At 34.9% G+C, this 15,041-nt stretch overlaps 1 protein-coding gene across 3 annotated transcripts in view; it reads right to left on the bottom strand.

The window, feature by feature from the left end:
• Positions 1-15,041, bottom strand: part of Src64B (Tyrosine-protein kinase Src64B) — an 86,845-nt gene that overhangs the window by 7,694 nt on the left and 64,110 nt on the right. For 2 of the 3 annotated variants that reach the window (XM_033338361.2, XM_033338364.2), the window contains 2 exons: positions 1,743-1,968; positions 687-878 (listed from right to left, as the gene is read on the bottom strand). In XM_033338361.2, coding sequence (XP_033194252.1) covers positions 687-878; positions 1,743-1,785 — 235 coding nt within the window. In that variant the 5' untranslated portion in view covers positions 1,786-1,968. The remainder of the gene's footprint in view (positions 1-686; positions 879-1,742; positions 1,969-15,041) is intronic. The other variant, XM_033338365.2, reaches the window with a different exon arrangement.

Genomic DNA, 15,041 nt, shown 5'->3' with positions numbered 1-15,041 from the left:
AAATAAATTAGAAGATATTAATTACAAACATTTGTTGTTCACAATAATATCATTTTAGAAATAAATTAATATTTTTGAGCAGTTGTACGAGTCCTTTTTATATATATAAATTAGCAATAATAGAATGTTTCAGTAATGTTAGTTGCCATTATAATATATAAACTATATTCCTATGGAATAAATAAAAACAGACATCATTTTGTACTGACTGTAAGCAATACAAAATAACATCTTCTTTCTTTACGTTCAATTTTTAGAAAATCACAAGAAATCTACAGCAAACATATAAGTTAAGCATACACGAATCGAGGCGTTCCTAACTTCGATTATCAAAATATAAAATGAAATTTAAATATCGAGGAGTTTACCAAAAGAAAAAAGCTCACTCTTAAATCTATGGGATTATCTTCTACGAAGCTGAATAATTGAAACGAAACGATAATAATATCTTCCTGGTGGCAAATGTATTATTTTTCATTAATTCACTGACAGTGAATCGCATATCCATTCTGAACTAAAATAGGTATAATAAAAGAAGTTTCTGTCCGTGTAATAAACAGATCAGCTCGGAACGTGAAGCATATTAAGCAAAGTAAATCGCAGGCTAAAATAGAATCTTAAACTAGAAACTTAAAGTAAAATCGCTATGTTAAAAAAGTAAAATAAAAGAACATAAAAATACACACATGCAGGCTTAACGACAGGCGAGCTTGTTTTACGGGGCTGGTGAGGAATTTGGAGCTTACAAGGTGTCGGCCTCGGTCGTATGATGTCTGCCCTCGTTTGTACACCCCTCTGATTCGGGTCAGCAGTGTACCGATCCAAAGAACCTCCATTACTGTGTTTTGAGCTTAGTCCTGTATCTGCTTTCTTGTAACCTAAATAACCAAGCCGAACATTTGTAACGCGAAATTATGATAAACGACGTTACGCGTGACGTTACAGTTCAGACGTAAACGAGGCTGAGTGAATCAACGGAAACGTTATTTTAAAAGAGTAGAAAAATTACAGTATTTATCGGGTTGACGAACTTGGAACAATTTAACAAATAATGTCATTGGCGAGATTTTAAAGTGGTAAATGAATCAAAGTACAAGAAATCTTTAAGAATATAGATGATAAAAATCTTTTTAATTGCTTTCTTCTCGTGCACGATTCAGATAAAGATATTCGCTATCGCGAAACGAGAAGGTCAGAGTGAAGAATGAAAAAATATTTTCTAATTCCCCCGTAATAATTCGAAGAAAGGTATCTAGAAATTCAGTCTACACGATTCTATCAGTTGGAGTCGATGGAGGAAAGCAATTAAAGTAGGATTAACAGGAGTTCCAGTTAACAAAGCTGGAACCATTTAATACTTTAATTAAATTACATCAAAGAGGATTTTTAATTTGAAATTAAAACTCCCGTACTACGGCCGTACTATTCCCTTCGAAATACTTTTAATAAATCGGATCTCTCGATGCAACTCTTTATTGCACGCTAAAAGGAAACGCAACTCGCCATAATTAAACAGCTTTTCTACTTCCACGATCTCATTTTACTCTGTGTTTTGTTGCATTTAACCGGGAACTTCCATTCAGGAGTTTCAAAAGACATACTTGAAAAAAAAAAGAGAGAGAAAGAGAGAGAAAGTGAAAAAGGGAGAAGAGAAACAAAACACGTAGTAGGAGTTTTGTAAAAGAAAACTCATCGCGGTTTCGCCACGAGAATAAAAAGCAAGATAGAAGGAGGCTACTCACCAAGGGGTTGAGGCTCTTGCCGCTTGCTACAACACTTGCCCATCTTGGATGTTGTGCTCGATGTTTCCCCTTTCGATCCTGATTCTACGCGCCTTCTATGCTGATGCGTGCCCCCAGGAAAGTCGCCATCTCGTGAACTCGGGCTGATACGGCGCGGCGGTGGTTTCCGTTTCGACTTTTAGCATCACTTTCTTCTCTCCATCGCGTGTTTATCGAATCCGCGCACCTGCAAGGTAAACCAGAATTGTCGACCATGATTCCTCTTCGTCTTGTTACAGTGAGGCGACTTTTGAACGTGCCACGATGCATTATCGTAATTCACAGTTAAGGACGTAGGTTTATATATACATCGGGAAACTTTTTTCTGTTTCTTCACGTTCAGTTATGATTTATCGAATTAGATCTTTTTAGTGCCACTGTGCATTCGTATATTTATAGCTTGCCAAGTTTTTATGTTTCTTAGTTCGATCTAGGATAAGACGAATATTAATTTAAACAAATTGCTATTACAATCAAAGTTTTTATGTTTGTTAGCTTGATCTGGGATAGATGGGACGAATATTAATTTACACAAATTGCTATTACAGTCAAGGTTTTTACGTTTGTTAGTTTGATCTAGGATAAATGAAACGAATATTAGTTTAAACAAATTGCTATTACAGTTGCAAGCATTTATTATTTCTCTTATGTTCGCTTATGGTGTTTTAAGTTATAATTATTCAGATGTGTTTGTCATTTCGAAATCTTTCATATTTGCAATTCTAATTTGCAACAGATGGAATTCGTTATAAGCAATTCATTATCAATTAGTTCGACGTGGATTTCTTTCGCGTTGACGTGATTTATTGAATTGCAATTATTAATATATTTATTATTTCTATTCCGGTGCAACTACAGCGAGGAAGAAGCTGACTTATGAAATTGCTTTCGCCGCTCCCTAGCTTCCACCGGTGGATCATCGATCATGTTGTATTTAAAGAAGACTTAGAACGTCCGTGTTTTATTTCTCCTTGCCTTGTTCAACATCGTGCATCTTCTTTACCGGAGACTAGCGTGTTCCTTTTCGATGCGAGACAAATCAGGCATGCCGCCTGTGTTTCCGAGTAATACGTTAAATTAAAACGAGCATAACAGGAGGACTCGGAGAATGCTAACCAGTTGATTGTTCGCATTCATAGACACGGTGAACGCTCTGAAACAGAAAAATGTTTTCTTTCCTTCGTTCGTTCGTTGAATACCTTTAATCCGTAATTAAAATGCTGGCGTCCAGTGATAAATATTACACATTAATTTTCCTGGATGCTTATGAGTCATTAACTCTCTTCCTCCCTTTTTACCTTTTATTTTCATTTCGGGTATAAATTAGGAATTTTTCTTGTAGGTAAAAGCTGTTATAAGCATGGATTGTTAGTGTACCATATCAGACAAGCTATTGCATTGACATGTGTTTCAAAATAACGAGTGTTAGTAAGTTTAATATACACTGTATAATCTCATTACACATACATAAAATTTAATAACCAAATAATAATTATTTAATAATAATTACACTTTTTATATATATTATAATTATTATATTATAATTATTATATATATTATATTAACAATAATTATAAAAATAATTGTTTTATTTTATTCGGATAAATGTCTCGCGGAATAATCATTTTAGATAAATATTTCTCATTCTATTACAATTCTATGATTGTAAGATTCGAATGCACGTTCGTACCACTCGAGGTTCCTTAAACAAATCTAACAAATACGCAATCAAATTTCCATTGCGCTCTTTATTTCTTCCTAAGTGCAATAGACCTAAATACTCGTAAAATCTACCGATCCATTTCCAAGGTCTCTCTAAACGCGGAAACTTCCAAGGGACCTGTTAATTATTTCCAAGTATCAGTTGCCAATACCTGGAACGAAGCAAACTAGTCAAACTCGAAGCCGTAAATACAAACGTATAAACTACTATCGAACGACAATGTAAGCTGTAAGGTTGCAGGTTTTTCCGCATTGCTCTCGATTCCTTAGGGAAGACCAGTCTGAAAACAAAAAGGCGCGACACGCTCGCGAAGTCACGTACAGACATTTTCTATATCCGTGGCTGTTCTTCCGATGAAATCGTTGCAAGGGATGAGTCAGATAGAGCCCTGTTTCAATGAAATTTGACGTGGTAAGAGATATAACGTAGATACGTAGATATGTTAACATGTATGTTATACACAGTTGATCAATATTTTTGTATTTTATTTGGAAAATGACTAGTTCTTTGGTAACGTAGCGTATAAATATATATATGTATAATATTGTGTGATTTTATCAAACTTTAAATATATTTTTGTCATAATTGATTAGTCATGTGTAGCTAAAATTACTATTTTATATTATTTTAATTTATTGCAAATTTTACTTTACAGTTTTATTTTATTTAATCGTATCTGTATAGGATTGTTTGCGTCGTTATTTAATTATTATTCGTTTGATATGGAACCAACAGCAGGCGAAATTTCATTGAAATTCGAAAGAACCGTGTCAGATGTAGCATGATACGTAGGAAAAGCACGAGCAACAAGGATAAATAAAGTTAGGAACGCGCCTACAGGGTTCATTTAGAGTTTAGGGGAATACGACTATGTCTTTTGTCGTCCACGAAATACCATTACAACGTGCATAATTACGACGCGACGTTGCGAATTCCAAGTTTCTGCGGCGACCTGTTACACAAAAAGTGAAAAGCGACTTGGGAAAATCAACTTTACGACTTTTCATCTGCAGGCCTGCTGCAAACGAAGCCTCTTCGTGATCCTAATTCTCTACCGGCATAAATTGCACGTGATAGAAATTCGCTCAATTCAGACGCTATATATACGTGAGAAATATTACGAATTTGTGTCAAGAAGTAAAGCTCAGACTCGAGCAGCTTTTTATATTCCGTCAAGTGTTTGTTAAAGATAAAATTCTAGTCGGTTTGTTTTCAGATATCTTTTATACAATTTATTTAATATTGATTACAAGTTTTAAGTAGTTCGTTTAATATTTTAGGGTACAATGTGTCCATTAGTTATCGAATTTTAGGTAGATTTTTTTTTTATTAGATTCTATAATTAAGAGATAACTGTTCTTTTTTATTTTTTAGTTGGATCCGTTCAAAACGATTTCGTATTAAACAAGATAAATATTTTGAAACGCGGAATAAAATATAGACCATGTTAAAATTACATGTTAGTATATATAATTATTCTGCGAGTACTCGTTTTAACTTTATGAGTTGAAAGAATGGGAGAACTTTAGACAACTTTCTTCCAGCGACAACTTGGGAAAAGGTCATTTTTATAATAAAAGTACAATACAGTAAACTTCAAAAGATCAATAACTCGTTTCTTAGATTATAACCATTTTACAAATTTAATTGTTGTTTCTATCTGAACCGAAGTTTTTTCGATCTGACACTTGAACAGCTTGCCTAATTGTTCTTTTTAGTCTTCTTAGTTTTAAGAAATTAGTCTAAGTTAATCTTAGTTCTAGTTTAATGACGGCTTTCCTTCAAAGATTTTTGTAATTTACAAAAGTTTTCCATGTCGTTTGGATTCTACTTTCTTAGTATTTAATAATAGCCAAGTTGAATTTCTTACACGGTCTAATTTTTATACGGTCTAATAAAGACGTAAAACAAATTACTGCCGTTTACCAGCACACTTTCACGAATTTTGATTATATTTGATACAAAGATGATCTACTGGCAACGCACTACTTTAATATCCTCTTGGATTAATACAGAGAAACAGTTTATTAACGAGAAGAATAGTTTCTTTTCTAGAAACGTTGTTTCATCTACAACAAGATCTCTGATGGATGTGGTGAAGAAATACATCGAATAAAATTCACGTTAAAAGTTCTAATTACCATACTTTTATAATTAAACAAAAAATCTAGAGATATTCTATACGTATCTTTTCGCTCATCTTCGTCGTTACTTCTTTTCATCGTAAGAATTTTCAAAAGAAAAGTTTAATAACGTGGCGAAGAAAGAAGCTTGGAAGATATAGAATATTTTCCTGAAACTTCTTAAAATTTGATAACTGAAAATACACATTTCCATATTCAGAAATATTCATCAAATATATATTGCACAAAATTGATATATTTTTTTGAAGAAAGTCAACAAAAATGTACTTGTCGTGTTCTTTTTCTTATGATCTTCGTGTATACTTTTCGAAACAAAGTTAAAGAGTTAAGGAGCCTTAGCATAAAACGAGGAAGATACTGGCACGGTACTTCGTGCATAAACTTGCAGCATTACATAAACACGCAAAATGACGAGAACTCGCTCAACTTCCAGAGAGCTGCGGCCATGCATCGACGTCGATCGAAATATTTACGAGCCTCGTAGCCATCTCTGTGCTCCTCTGACACGAACGAAGGTGCGAATGTTTCGAGATTCGTCGTGTGTGTTTAATATCCCGTTTGGAACGAAGTTTCCTCGCCTACACGTACACGCGAACTATCACCTGTCTGTGAGCAAAATTTTCGTACACGTGTCGTACGACGGAAATACAGGACGTTCTCTGATGGTTGTAGGCCGCTTTCGATGACCGATAAACAAATTATGGTGGCGGTGGAAGCGGGCAGAAATGAAATCACCGCTTGAAAGGATCACCGCCGTATGATAATGATAATGACGTAACACGAGGAAACAAAATTTCGTTGGGTCCAGTCTGAATCAGCTGCGAGCGAGACACGGCAATCAAGAGGACCACTTGACTTATGGATCATGTACGTATACGGTGGTTTCTTACCAGAATTTCGCTTTTAAAAGCTGACACTTGCGTCAGTTGAAATTAAAGAGGTATTGTATATAATGTCGATTTAAATTGTTAATTCTCGCTATGAGTTTCATAAAAGGAACTTTGTGTGGCAGAGAAATCGCAATAAAGTCGTCTCTTCCTCGTCTTTCGATCTGTTTTACGAGCAAAAGACTTACTACGAGTAGATCGTGGATATTTATGCAAATTCGTATCTTTGAGAGTATAATTAAAAAACTGGAACTTTGATAACAAATTAGTTTATCTATTCGCTATTGTAAAGGGTATTATACTTTTACATAATTTTGCATATTTAGGTATATATGCATTTTTCATCTCAAAATTGTCCATAGACGCGTAAAAATCTAATTACGAGAGAGAAGTTGCCGAGGGCCAAAGGAAGGCAATTCGAGTTTGTATTCGACGCAAAATTTTGTCAGAAACTTTGGTAGCTTGGATAAGGAAAACCGAAGGAAGTATTCCTGCATTTGACGTAAATCCAATCCTTCGATGTTGTACATGATCCAAGAATAAACTTAAAAAAGAAAGAAAAAAAAAGAAAAAAGGATTTAGAATTAATACGAATTAACGTTAACCGAGGTGTAAAGCAAGCGATTCAATGAATAATTAAAGAGCGTTTAAGTAGGTCAGAAGAGATCTAGAAACGAGTCGAGTGAAAATGCTAAACGAGAGTCTTTGGTCGCGTTTTTAATCGACGCGGTGACGCGATGCGACAGGACAAATCCAGTTCGACATCGGCAGTAATGAATTTAGGACGGTGGTAATCGCGAGCAGAGGCACTTAAAATATCGGTGTGGTACTTAATCTTGTCGTACGTTCGACCGCGTAATTTCGCGCGTTGTAATTCAGGATGTGGTCCTACGATATTTCTCGTTAATACATAGGACTATGGCAATTGCTTTCCCTCCCGGACAGAGCCGACGAAAACTTCGATATTTGTGGTCTGTTCATTCCACTTTTGGGTTTAATTTCATTATAATTTAATAATGATTTAAGCGTTGAAATTATAACTCTTATATGTATTGCTCCTCCATATTTTTTTATAAAATTGAACGATTTTGCACGTTACAATTAACAAATTCCTCCTTTGTATTTCTTGCAAGGTGCAATTAATTTCAACGTTTTAATTATCATTAATATACTCTCTTGTTTTTACGTTTCTTGTAAAACGAATCAAATTGTACCGATATAGTAGCTATTGTAGTGTTTATTGGAGATCGTTAAAAGAAATTTACGTAAACCGCGTAACACTACCGCGACATTGTCATTTAATAATGATTTAAGCGTTAAAATTATAACTCCTTCATATTTCTTATAAAATTGAACGATTTTGCACGTTACAATTAACAAATTCCTCCTTTGTATTTCTTGCAAGGTGCAATTAATTTCAACGTTTTAATTATCATTAATATACTCTCTTGTTTTTACGTTTCTTGTGAAACGAATTAAATTGTACCGATATAGTAGCTATTGTGGTGTTTACTGGAGATCGTTAAAAGAAATTTACGTAAATCGCGTAGCACCACCGCGATCTTTAAACGTGCAATTCTATGAATTTTCTTTACGAAGAGTCCGATGGATTCTTTTCACGAATAAGATAAGAACATATAATCTTAAACGTAAACAGTTTATTTAACCCGAAAATGCCAGTTTCAGAATGAACCGCAGAAAGGACATGCCGATGAAAACTGTGGATTCTTCATAGGATAAGCAACATGTACCGAAGGTCCTCTGCATTTTGCAACCATCTGTAAACTCTAAACTCTAAACCAAATGACATACCGCGTTCCAGCAGCCTCGAGGCTTCCAAAAACCCGATCGACGAGGAAAGTACGATGGAAAACCTTCAGTATCCGCACGTTTCCCGCCGTTCGCGGTCATTTGAGATGGACAATGCCGAGAGCCCATGAAAAGGTCCCACGAAACGGGTAGAAAAGGAAAACTTCGTGTACGGAATGTTTCCGTAAATCAGAAGATGCAACGGGATGTCCCGCATACTCGTCGCGCCATGAAAGTTTTTAATTAAACAGCCCAAGGCTGCTGTATCTCGAATATTCGAACAACGATGCGTTGAACTTCACCTTGGGATACAGCGAATTCGTAACTTTTTTTTCGCAACATATAATGCTTAGAAATTTGCATACATCTTTATTTTTCAATGGACCATTTCTTCACCATGTTCCATTTATACATTTTATTTCTATCGTATCAAATTTTTGTAGGCGTAGATAATCGGTAATACCATGAGAACATTACTATGAAAGTATCATTTACTAAATGACACTGGGACCTGATTGATCAATTAGTATGTAGATATATTCTGTAATAAATAGCACAGGGTGGAAATATATTTTGTAACCTCCTTTGTACGAAGACTACGCAGCAAGAACACGACAAGTCACGTTTCTTACTTTTCGCAGAAAAACTGTTTTAAGATTCAGGGATGATTTATGAAAATGTATCCCAAAAATAGCAGATCCAGGAACATGTTTCGTCGCCGGATAGATACAAGTAAGTTAGATAAATATAAGTGAAAATTCGAACAAAGTACGTAAATAATATAAATGCGAGGGTAAGTTAGAATATGTCCTAAAAAAAAAAAAAGTCAGAAATTGAAAGTGCTGCGACACGAAGTTTAGCTAACGACAGACAGAGAAAGCGCAAGGCGGTCGATTTTGCTTGGCCCACCCCAGTGGCGAACCCCATGGAAACACCATGGCGCGGGCACAGGATAACGTTCGTACAGGACTACACCACCACCATCATAGTAACACGTTCTCTCCCTATGTCTTTCTCTCTCTGTCAAATTGGTCTGGGCGCACATGCACGTCACCAAAAACACACGCACAGAGAACAGGGTAGACGGTCGATATCCCACGGTTGTGCGTATATACACGCTATCTGATGGGGCTTTTATGTGACGAACAATGACGACATTTCGTGGCAGGCTGCATACAGAAGAATTAAAATTTCGTCGTGGCGCACTTTGCTGCTACTTTGAACACAGATCGAAAATCTTACGACGAGATGACGATATAGAATCTTTTAGAAATCTTGAAACTCTCAGTAGACAACCAACATACGGGTCCGATAGTGTAACATGAAATGTTTCGCGTTTTGAAAATTTCTAACTCTTAACCTGTAGGTCTATAAAATATTTTAATGAATAAAAACTGTATATAAAGCAGGTGCGTAACTGCGTCATTATTATCACAACGCGAATATTTATGCAGATATGAACGAAAGAAATTATTTCATCCTATAAACATCGTAACGCGTACATTAGTTTCGATATTTTCTTACATTTCAATATATCGTACTATACGTTTCTGGTTATTTTATGGTTCTCGACTATTGTATTAGAATTATATGCAGATTACGCTGTTCGAGTATGGAAAATAAATAGTATCTGTAAAACAATTTATAGTAGATCCACGTAGACTTTTATAGCTTCATATCCAAACATGTTTAACGGTTTCGCGACTAAGGAATGCGGATTTTGTCATTAATTGGTATTGTAGTTAATAGTTGCCAACCCAAAAAATTCCACATTTTCATAAACTTTGCCAGATGGACGATAAATTGGTTTCTAAACAGATATTTCTCTCGTCTAGCAAATGCTCGACGAGTATACTCGACGTATTACGAATCTTTACGTATCTTGCCACGTCTTTGTGTATTTTATGTACATTTTAAGAATAATACATTATAACGATTAATGCGATTATTATCATGATTTTTGTATTACATCGAGATGCAAAATGATCGCAGCTATTTAAAAGTAGAAAGAAATTCATTTGGTATATTTTTGACGTCATTCTTCGTGGTTGAAGAGAAACCATATTTTAGAATTTCTTTTTCTTCGCCCCCTAATTTGAATACTAATAAATTAAATACTAAATAATTAATATATCTTAGTCTTCCTATTTCCAAATGACATATTATCCGCGATTCGTCAGTTCTTTTTATTACACGAAACCCTAAAAACACAGCGCAATATACGGCCTTAAGTGGGTCTTACAACCCTAAAACGTCACTCCTACTTACTCGATGGTTCGATTTACGACATCGTTATATGCATCCTGCCATATCCCGGGGAAAGGGGGCGAAAGGAAGAACAAGAGGGGGAATACATTGTTCAACGGGGGGGTGCGGAACCCCGAGACTACTTTTTCCTCTCGTTGATAGAAAAAGTTGGAACAATGGGTGTATTAAAGCTCGCTTACAACTTGAAATCATTCGTTTTGAGTTTAATCAGCGTGTATGTGTAGGTTACCATGTCACGAGAGTGACGTACTTGACGTTTTCGACCTTATCGTATCGTTCGTTTCGACGGCTGATGTGTTTGTCAAACGGATTGATTGTTATACGAGAAACAAGATATTTGAGGCTGCCAATAGCTAATCGTATGAATTTTATTAGCTTACATGGACAAAATAAAAATATTCATATTCCTCGAATCGTTTAAATTCAATTTTTTATGCATAGCGCAAACTTGAGCTAATTTCGTCAAAAAAAATTCTGTACAAATAGTTACGTATATTAATTATTTCATTTGCTATAAAGTCTATTCGTTCGAAATAATTAAATAATATTTTTTTGAGTAAGGTAAAAGTCGATAACAGTCGAGAAAAGATTATTTGTTTCAACTCGAACAGCTTTTAAATGATATCTTCTATTTTCCTCTAAACAGCTGTACCGAATATATTGACAAAAATAAAATAGTACCAACGAATTCATAAGAATATCGTGATCGTCGTAAATCGTTTAATTCGCATCACTGTGCAGTGAATTTATACAAATTCATTCTTGGTTAATTATATGATGGCTCGCGCGCGTCTTCCGATTTTGCATGTTCACGTTATGTTTGTCGCTATTTAATTTTGGTTAATTAACGATGATGACGTTTAGAATTACGTGGATATTAGATTCCATGGTACGTGTATACATATATATATATATATATTCGTGGAAACGCTAGAATTACATCTGTTAAATTAATATCCGTCGTTAATTAGAAGCACCGGTTTGTTTCGTTTGCGTAAATTGAATATGCATATCTCGTATCACTGGGAAAGTACGTGGAATGATATCTGCGAGGCGAGACGCAGACAGGATAAGAATATTATTTTATCAATAAAATATACTGTGCAAACGTATACGCGCGAATGTGTAGGATGAATATAGAAGAAACAGCAAGATATAGTTACTTTTAGAGACACTTACTATGTATGGGAAAATGACAGTGTTTACTCGAAAAATTAGAAATGGCAAGAAAATATATAGAACAAAAATATGGAATATTTTGTAGTAAGAAGATATCTTGAATTCTCTAACTAAAAGAATTACAACGTAAAAGAATAACAGTTTTTACTCGATAAATTGATGGAACATTTTATTTAAAAAAAAAAAAAAAAAATATGAACAAGATATGGAATATTTGAAGACAATATCCTGAATTTTCTAATTAAGAAAGAGATGGTGTGAAAGATTATGAGAAATTGCGTTAATTTTTAGTAATATTTATATGGAATATTTGATAAAAAAAAATCTCATAAATTTTGTAGTTAAAATAAGAACTTATACAGGTATCGGAAATTTGAAAAACTACAGGGACGTTTAATAGAAGAATTGTTGTACCTCGCAGATATTGATACAAAAAGGGTACAAATACTAAATAAAAACAGGCGTTATTTCTCGATAAATTGATCAGCAATTTATACTGACATTTATAGATACCTTTGTAAGCAAAAACAAAAAAAAAATAGCACTCTGCTACAATAGATTGTGAAAACCTATTTACGCTGTAACTATAGTCGGAAACTATTAAATACGGAAATGCTATTTCGATTTTCTGCTCAATAAAAATTCAACGGAATCAACAACTTTTGCAAAGAAGCATACGTGCGTATTTCAATTCTATAGAACGAAATCCCTCTGTAATTGGAGACAATAGAAAAACAAAGCTTTAACAAATTTCGATATTCGAGGAAATTATTAGAAATTGTAAAAGAAATACACTTATATACAAAATTTGTCAATTACAATTCAAATGGACGAAATTTCAGGATTTTATAGAAAATGAAACTTGAAACGAAGTAAATGCAGTAAATACGAGGAAAGATCGATATATCAACATGGGAATTCAAGGAAACGACAACGTATGAATTATCGAAATAAAAGAGAACTAGTTTTCAAAGAAACGAACCAAGTACTCGAGTATTCGAAATGATTTCCCTGTTCATTGATACATTTTTGTCATCGAATATCGTTTCACTACATCGTACGAGTGTTTCTTTCTATTGATTTATTTGAACACGTGCATTCTGTTTTTACATTCACTGTCTTCACCGATACTATGAGGTTCTGAGGAATCCCAGAGTTTATAAAAATTTTCACAAACATCAAGTATCAAGTAACAAGATTTTCGACGATTTTCAATACTTTTACAAACATTAAGTTCGCATGATATTAGCATTATACGATACTTGATGTTAAGTGTCTGGCTAATGTTCAATTATTATAAACTACATTCAAATATAAATTTCTCAATCTCAGAATCCCAGCAGAGGATCGACATACATATGTACGTCCATTTCATTGTAGTAATTAATACCACAATTATCGACCGATAATATGTACGCAAATATGTACGCTACACTATAATTAACTACTATAACTAACGCTAATAATAATTACAGATTATCGTTACAGTCTATATCTAATTAACGTATTTCGTTATGAGAAAAACAATTATTACGATCGATTACAGTTTCTTCTATTTTAAACTGCAGCCTGGGATCTAATAATTCTATTCAATTGTCCTAAGATCGTTGGACGTCAAGAGAATAGTACAATAGGCGATAATAGGTCGTCTCTCTACCTCTACAAAAGTTGACCTTAATTTCATCAAAAGCATCTGTATAGCTCTGACAATTTCAAAACCAAAACCTTGAAATCGGTCGTTCATCTGATACCGAGAGAACAAAATTTCCAAGTTTATTAAAACTTTCTACGCGATAAATTCCACGTTCTACAAAGCTAATCCCATTTCAAGCCCATAAACTTGCAAAATTTCATCGTATCTAAGACACCCTATACACATAACCCAACGAAAAGCTACCCACCGAATATACCAAAATGAGAAAACGCTCGCTTAGTACTCGCTTTACTTAGTAGATCGCTTTCAACTCCTAAAAACATCAGCAAATATTCTCGATTGTTCCCTGGTAAGGAACTATCTATCGATGGTTTTCAATGCAAAACGACATACATAAGCTCGCATTCATACATGTACGTATACATGCATGTACGTAAGTACATACATACATATCCAGATAATCCAGCGAGTTTTATCCACAAGCAGAGAACTCTAAGACCAGCAACCCCGTAGATTTGTCGAGCTTTTGCCCCAACCCTTGAATATCGTCTTCTTGAATGGATATATAAGCTCGTGATTTCGGGGACTACGCCCTTCCTAACCTTCCTACCCTTCGTCCCCGACCGCCTCGGCGCGGCGCGGCGTCGCGCTCCAGGGGGTGGCCGATCGGACGTTATTGCGTTGCAGGGGCGTACGTAGGCCACGGTGTGTGCACAGTGAATTTCCCTCTGTCCGATACACAAATGAATTCGCCGCATCTAGTTGGCGTTCACGAAATACGATTACGCGATGATGAATCGTGCCGGGCAAATAATGTACTCGCGTGCCCATTAGAATGTCGGTCGCTAACGGAAACCCAGTTACGGGTCTCTCCCGATGGTTCTGGTGTATATACAGATGGTTTAAAAAAAAGCGAGTGATATTTGAATCGTTGATAGGCCAAAGCGGTTACATAACCGTTGCTTTTCAAAGTTTTAGAAATTTTATTGCCAAACCATTTGATCGATGGCTAGCTTATGTAATTGCATTAATTTTCTTTGATCGATATCTTGCCAAGTTAACCGATTTGACAAATAAGCAGCTCATGTATGAGTATAATGAGTTTCTAATTTCGATACCTAGCACGTAGCAATAAGGAAGTGTTTCGATATGCTCGCAGTTGATCACAAAATATATTTATATAGGTGTGTTCTTTTTTGGAGATTTCTCTTTTAGATTTACTACACGTAGTTGCAAGGGTAACGAGTAACGAGATCGAGCAGGAACACCTAGCTATTTCGTACGAAAGGTGAAAATTAATCTACGTCATCGACCGATGAATTGCAATTTGATGTTCGCACCAAGTTGCGACGCGATAATTTTACAATATGATCTCGACGATCTGTTCGAAACTTTAACGAGCATCGAAGTTTCGTAGCAGTAGTCGACTTTTGGGATGAATGTAAATTTTCTAGGTTAAACGTTCCGCGTATATTATATCGTATATGCTGTTACCGGTTCGCAAAGTTGAGTTTTATTTCAAAGTATTCTTCGTTTAATTCAAAGAATGTAAATGAGAAGCGAAAGAAATCGATGGACTACATTTTGATATTACTT

The sequence above is a fragment of the Bombus vancouverensis genome, chromosome 5, assembly GCF_051014615.1.
Source record: "Bombus vancouverensis nearcticus chromosome 5, iyBomVanc1_principal, whole genome shotgun sequence".
Lineage (NCBI taxonomy): Eukaryota > Metazoa > Arthropoda > Insecta > Hymenoptera > Apidae > Bombus > Bombus vancouverensis.
Note: the sequence above shows the minus strand (reverse complement) of the source record. Positions and strands in the feature narration are given on the sequence as shown.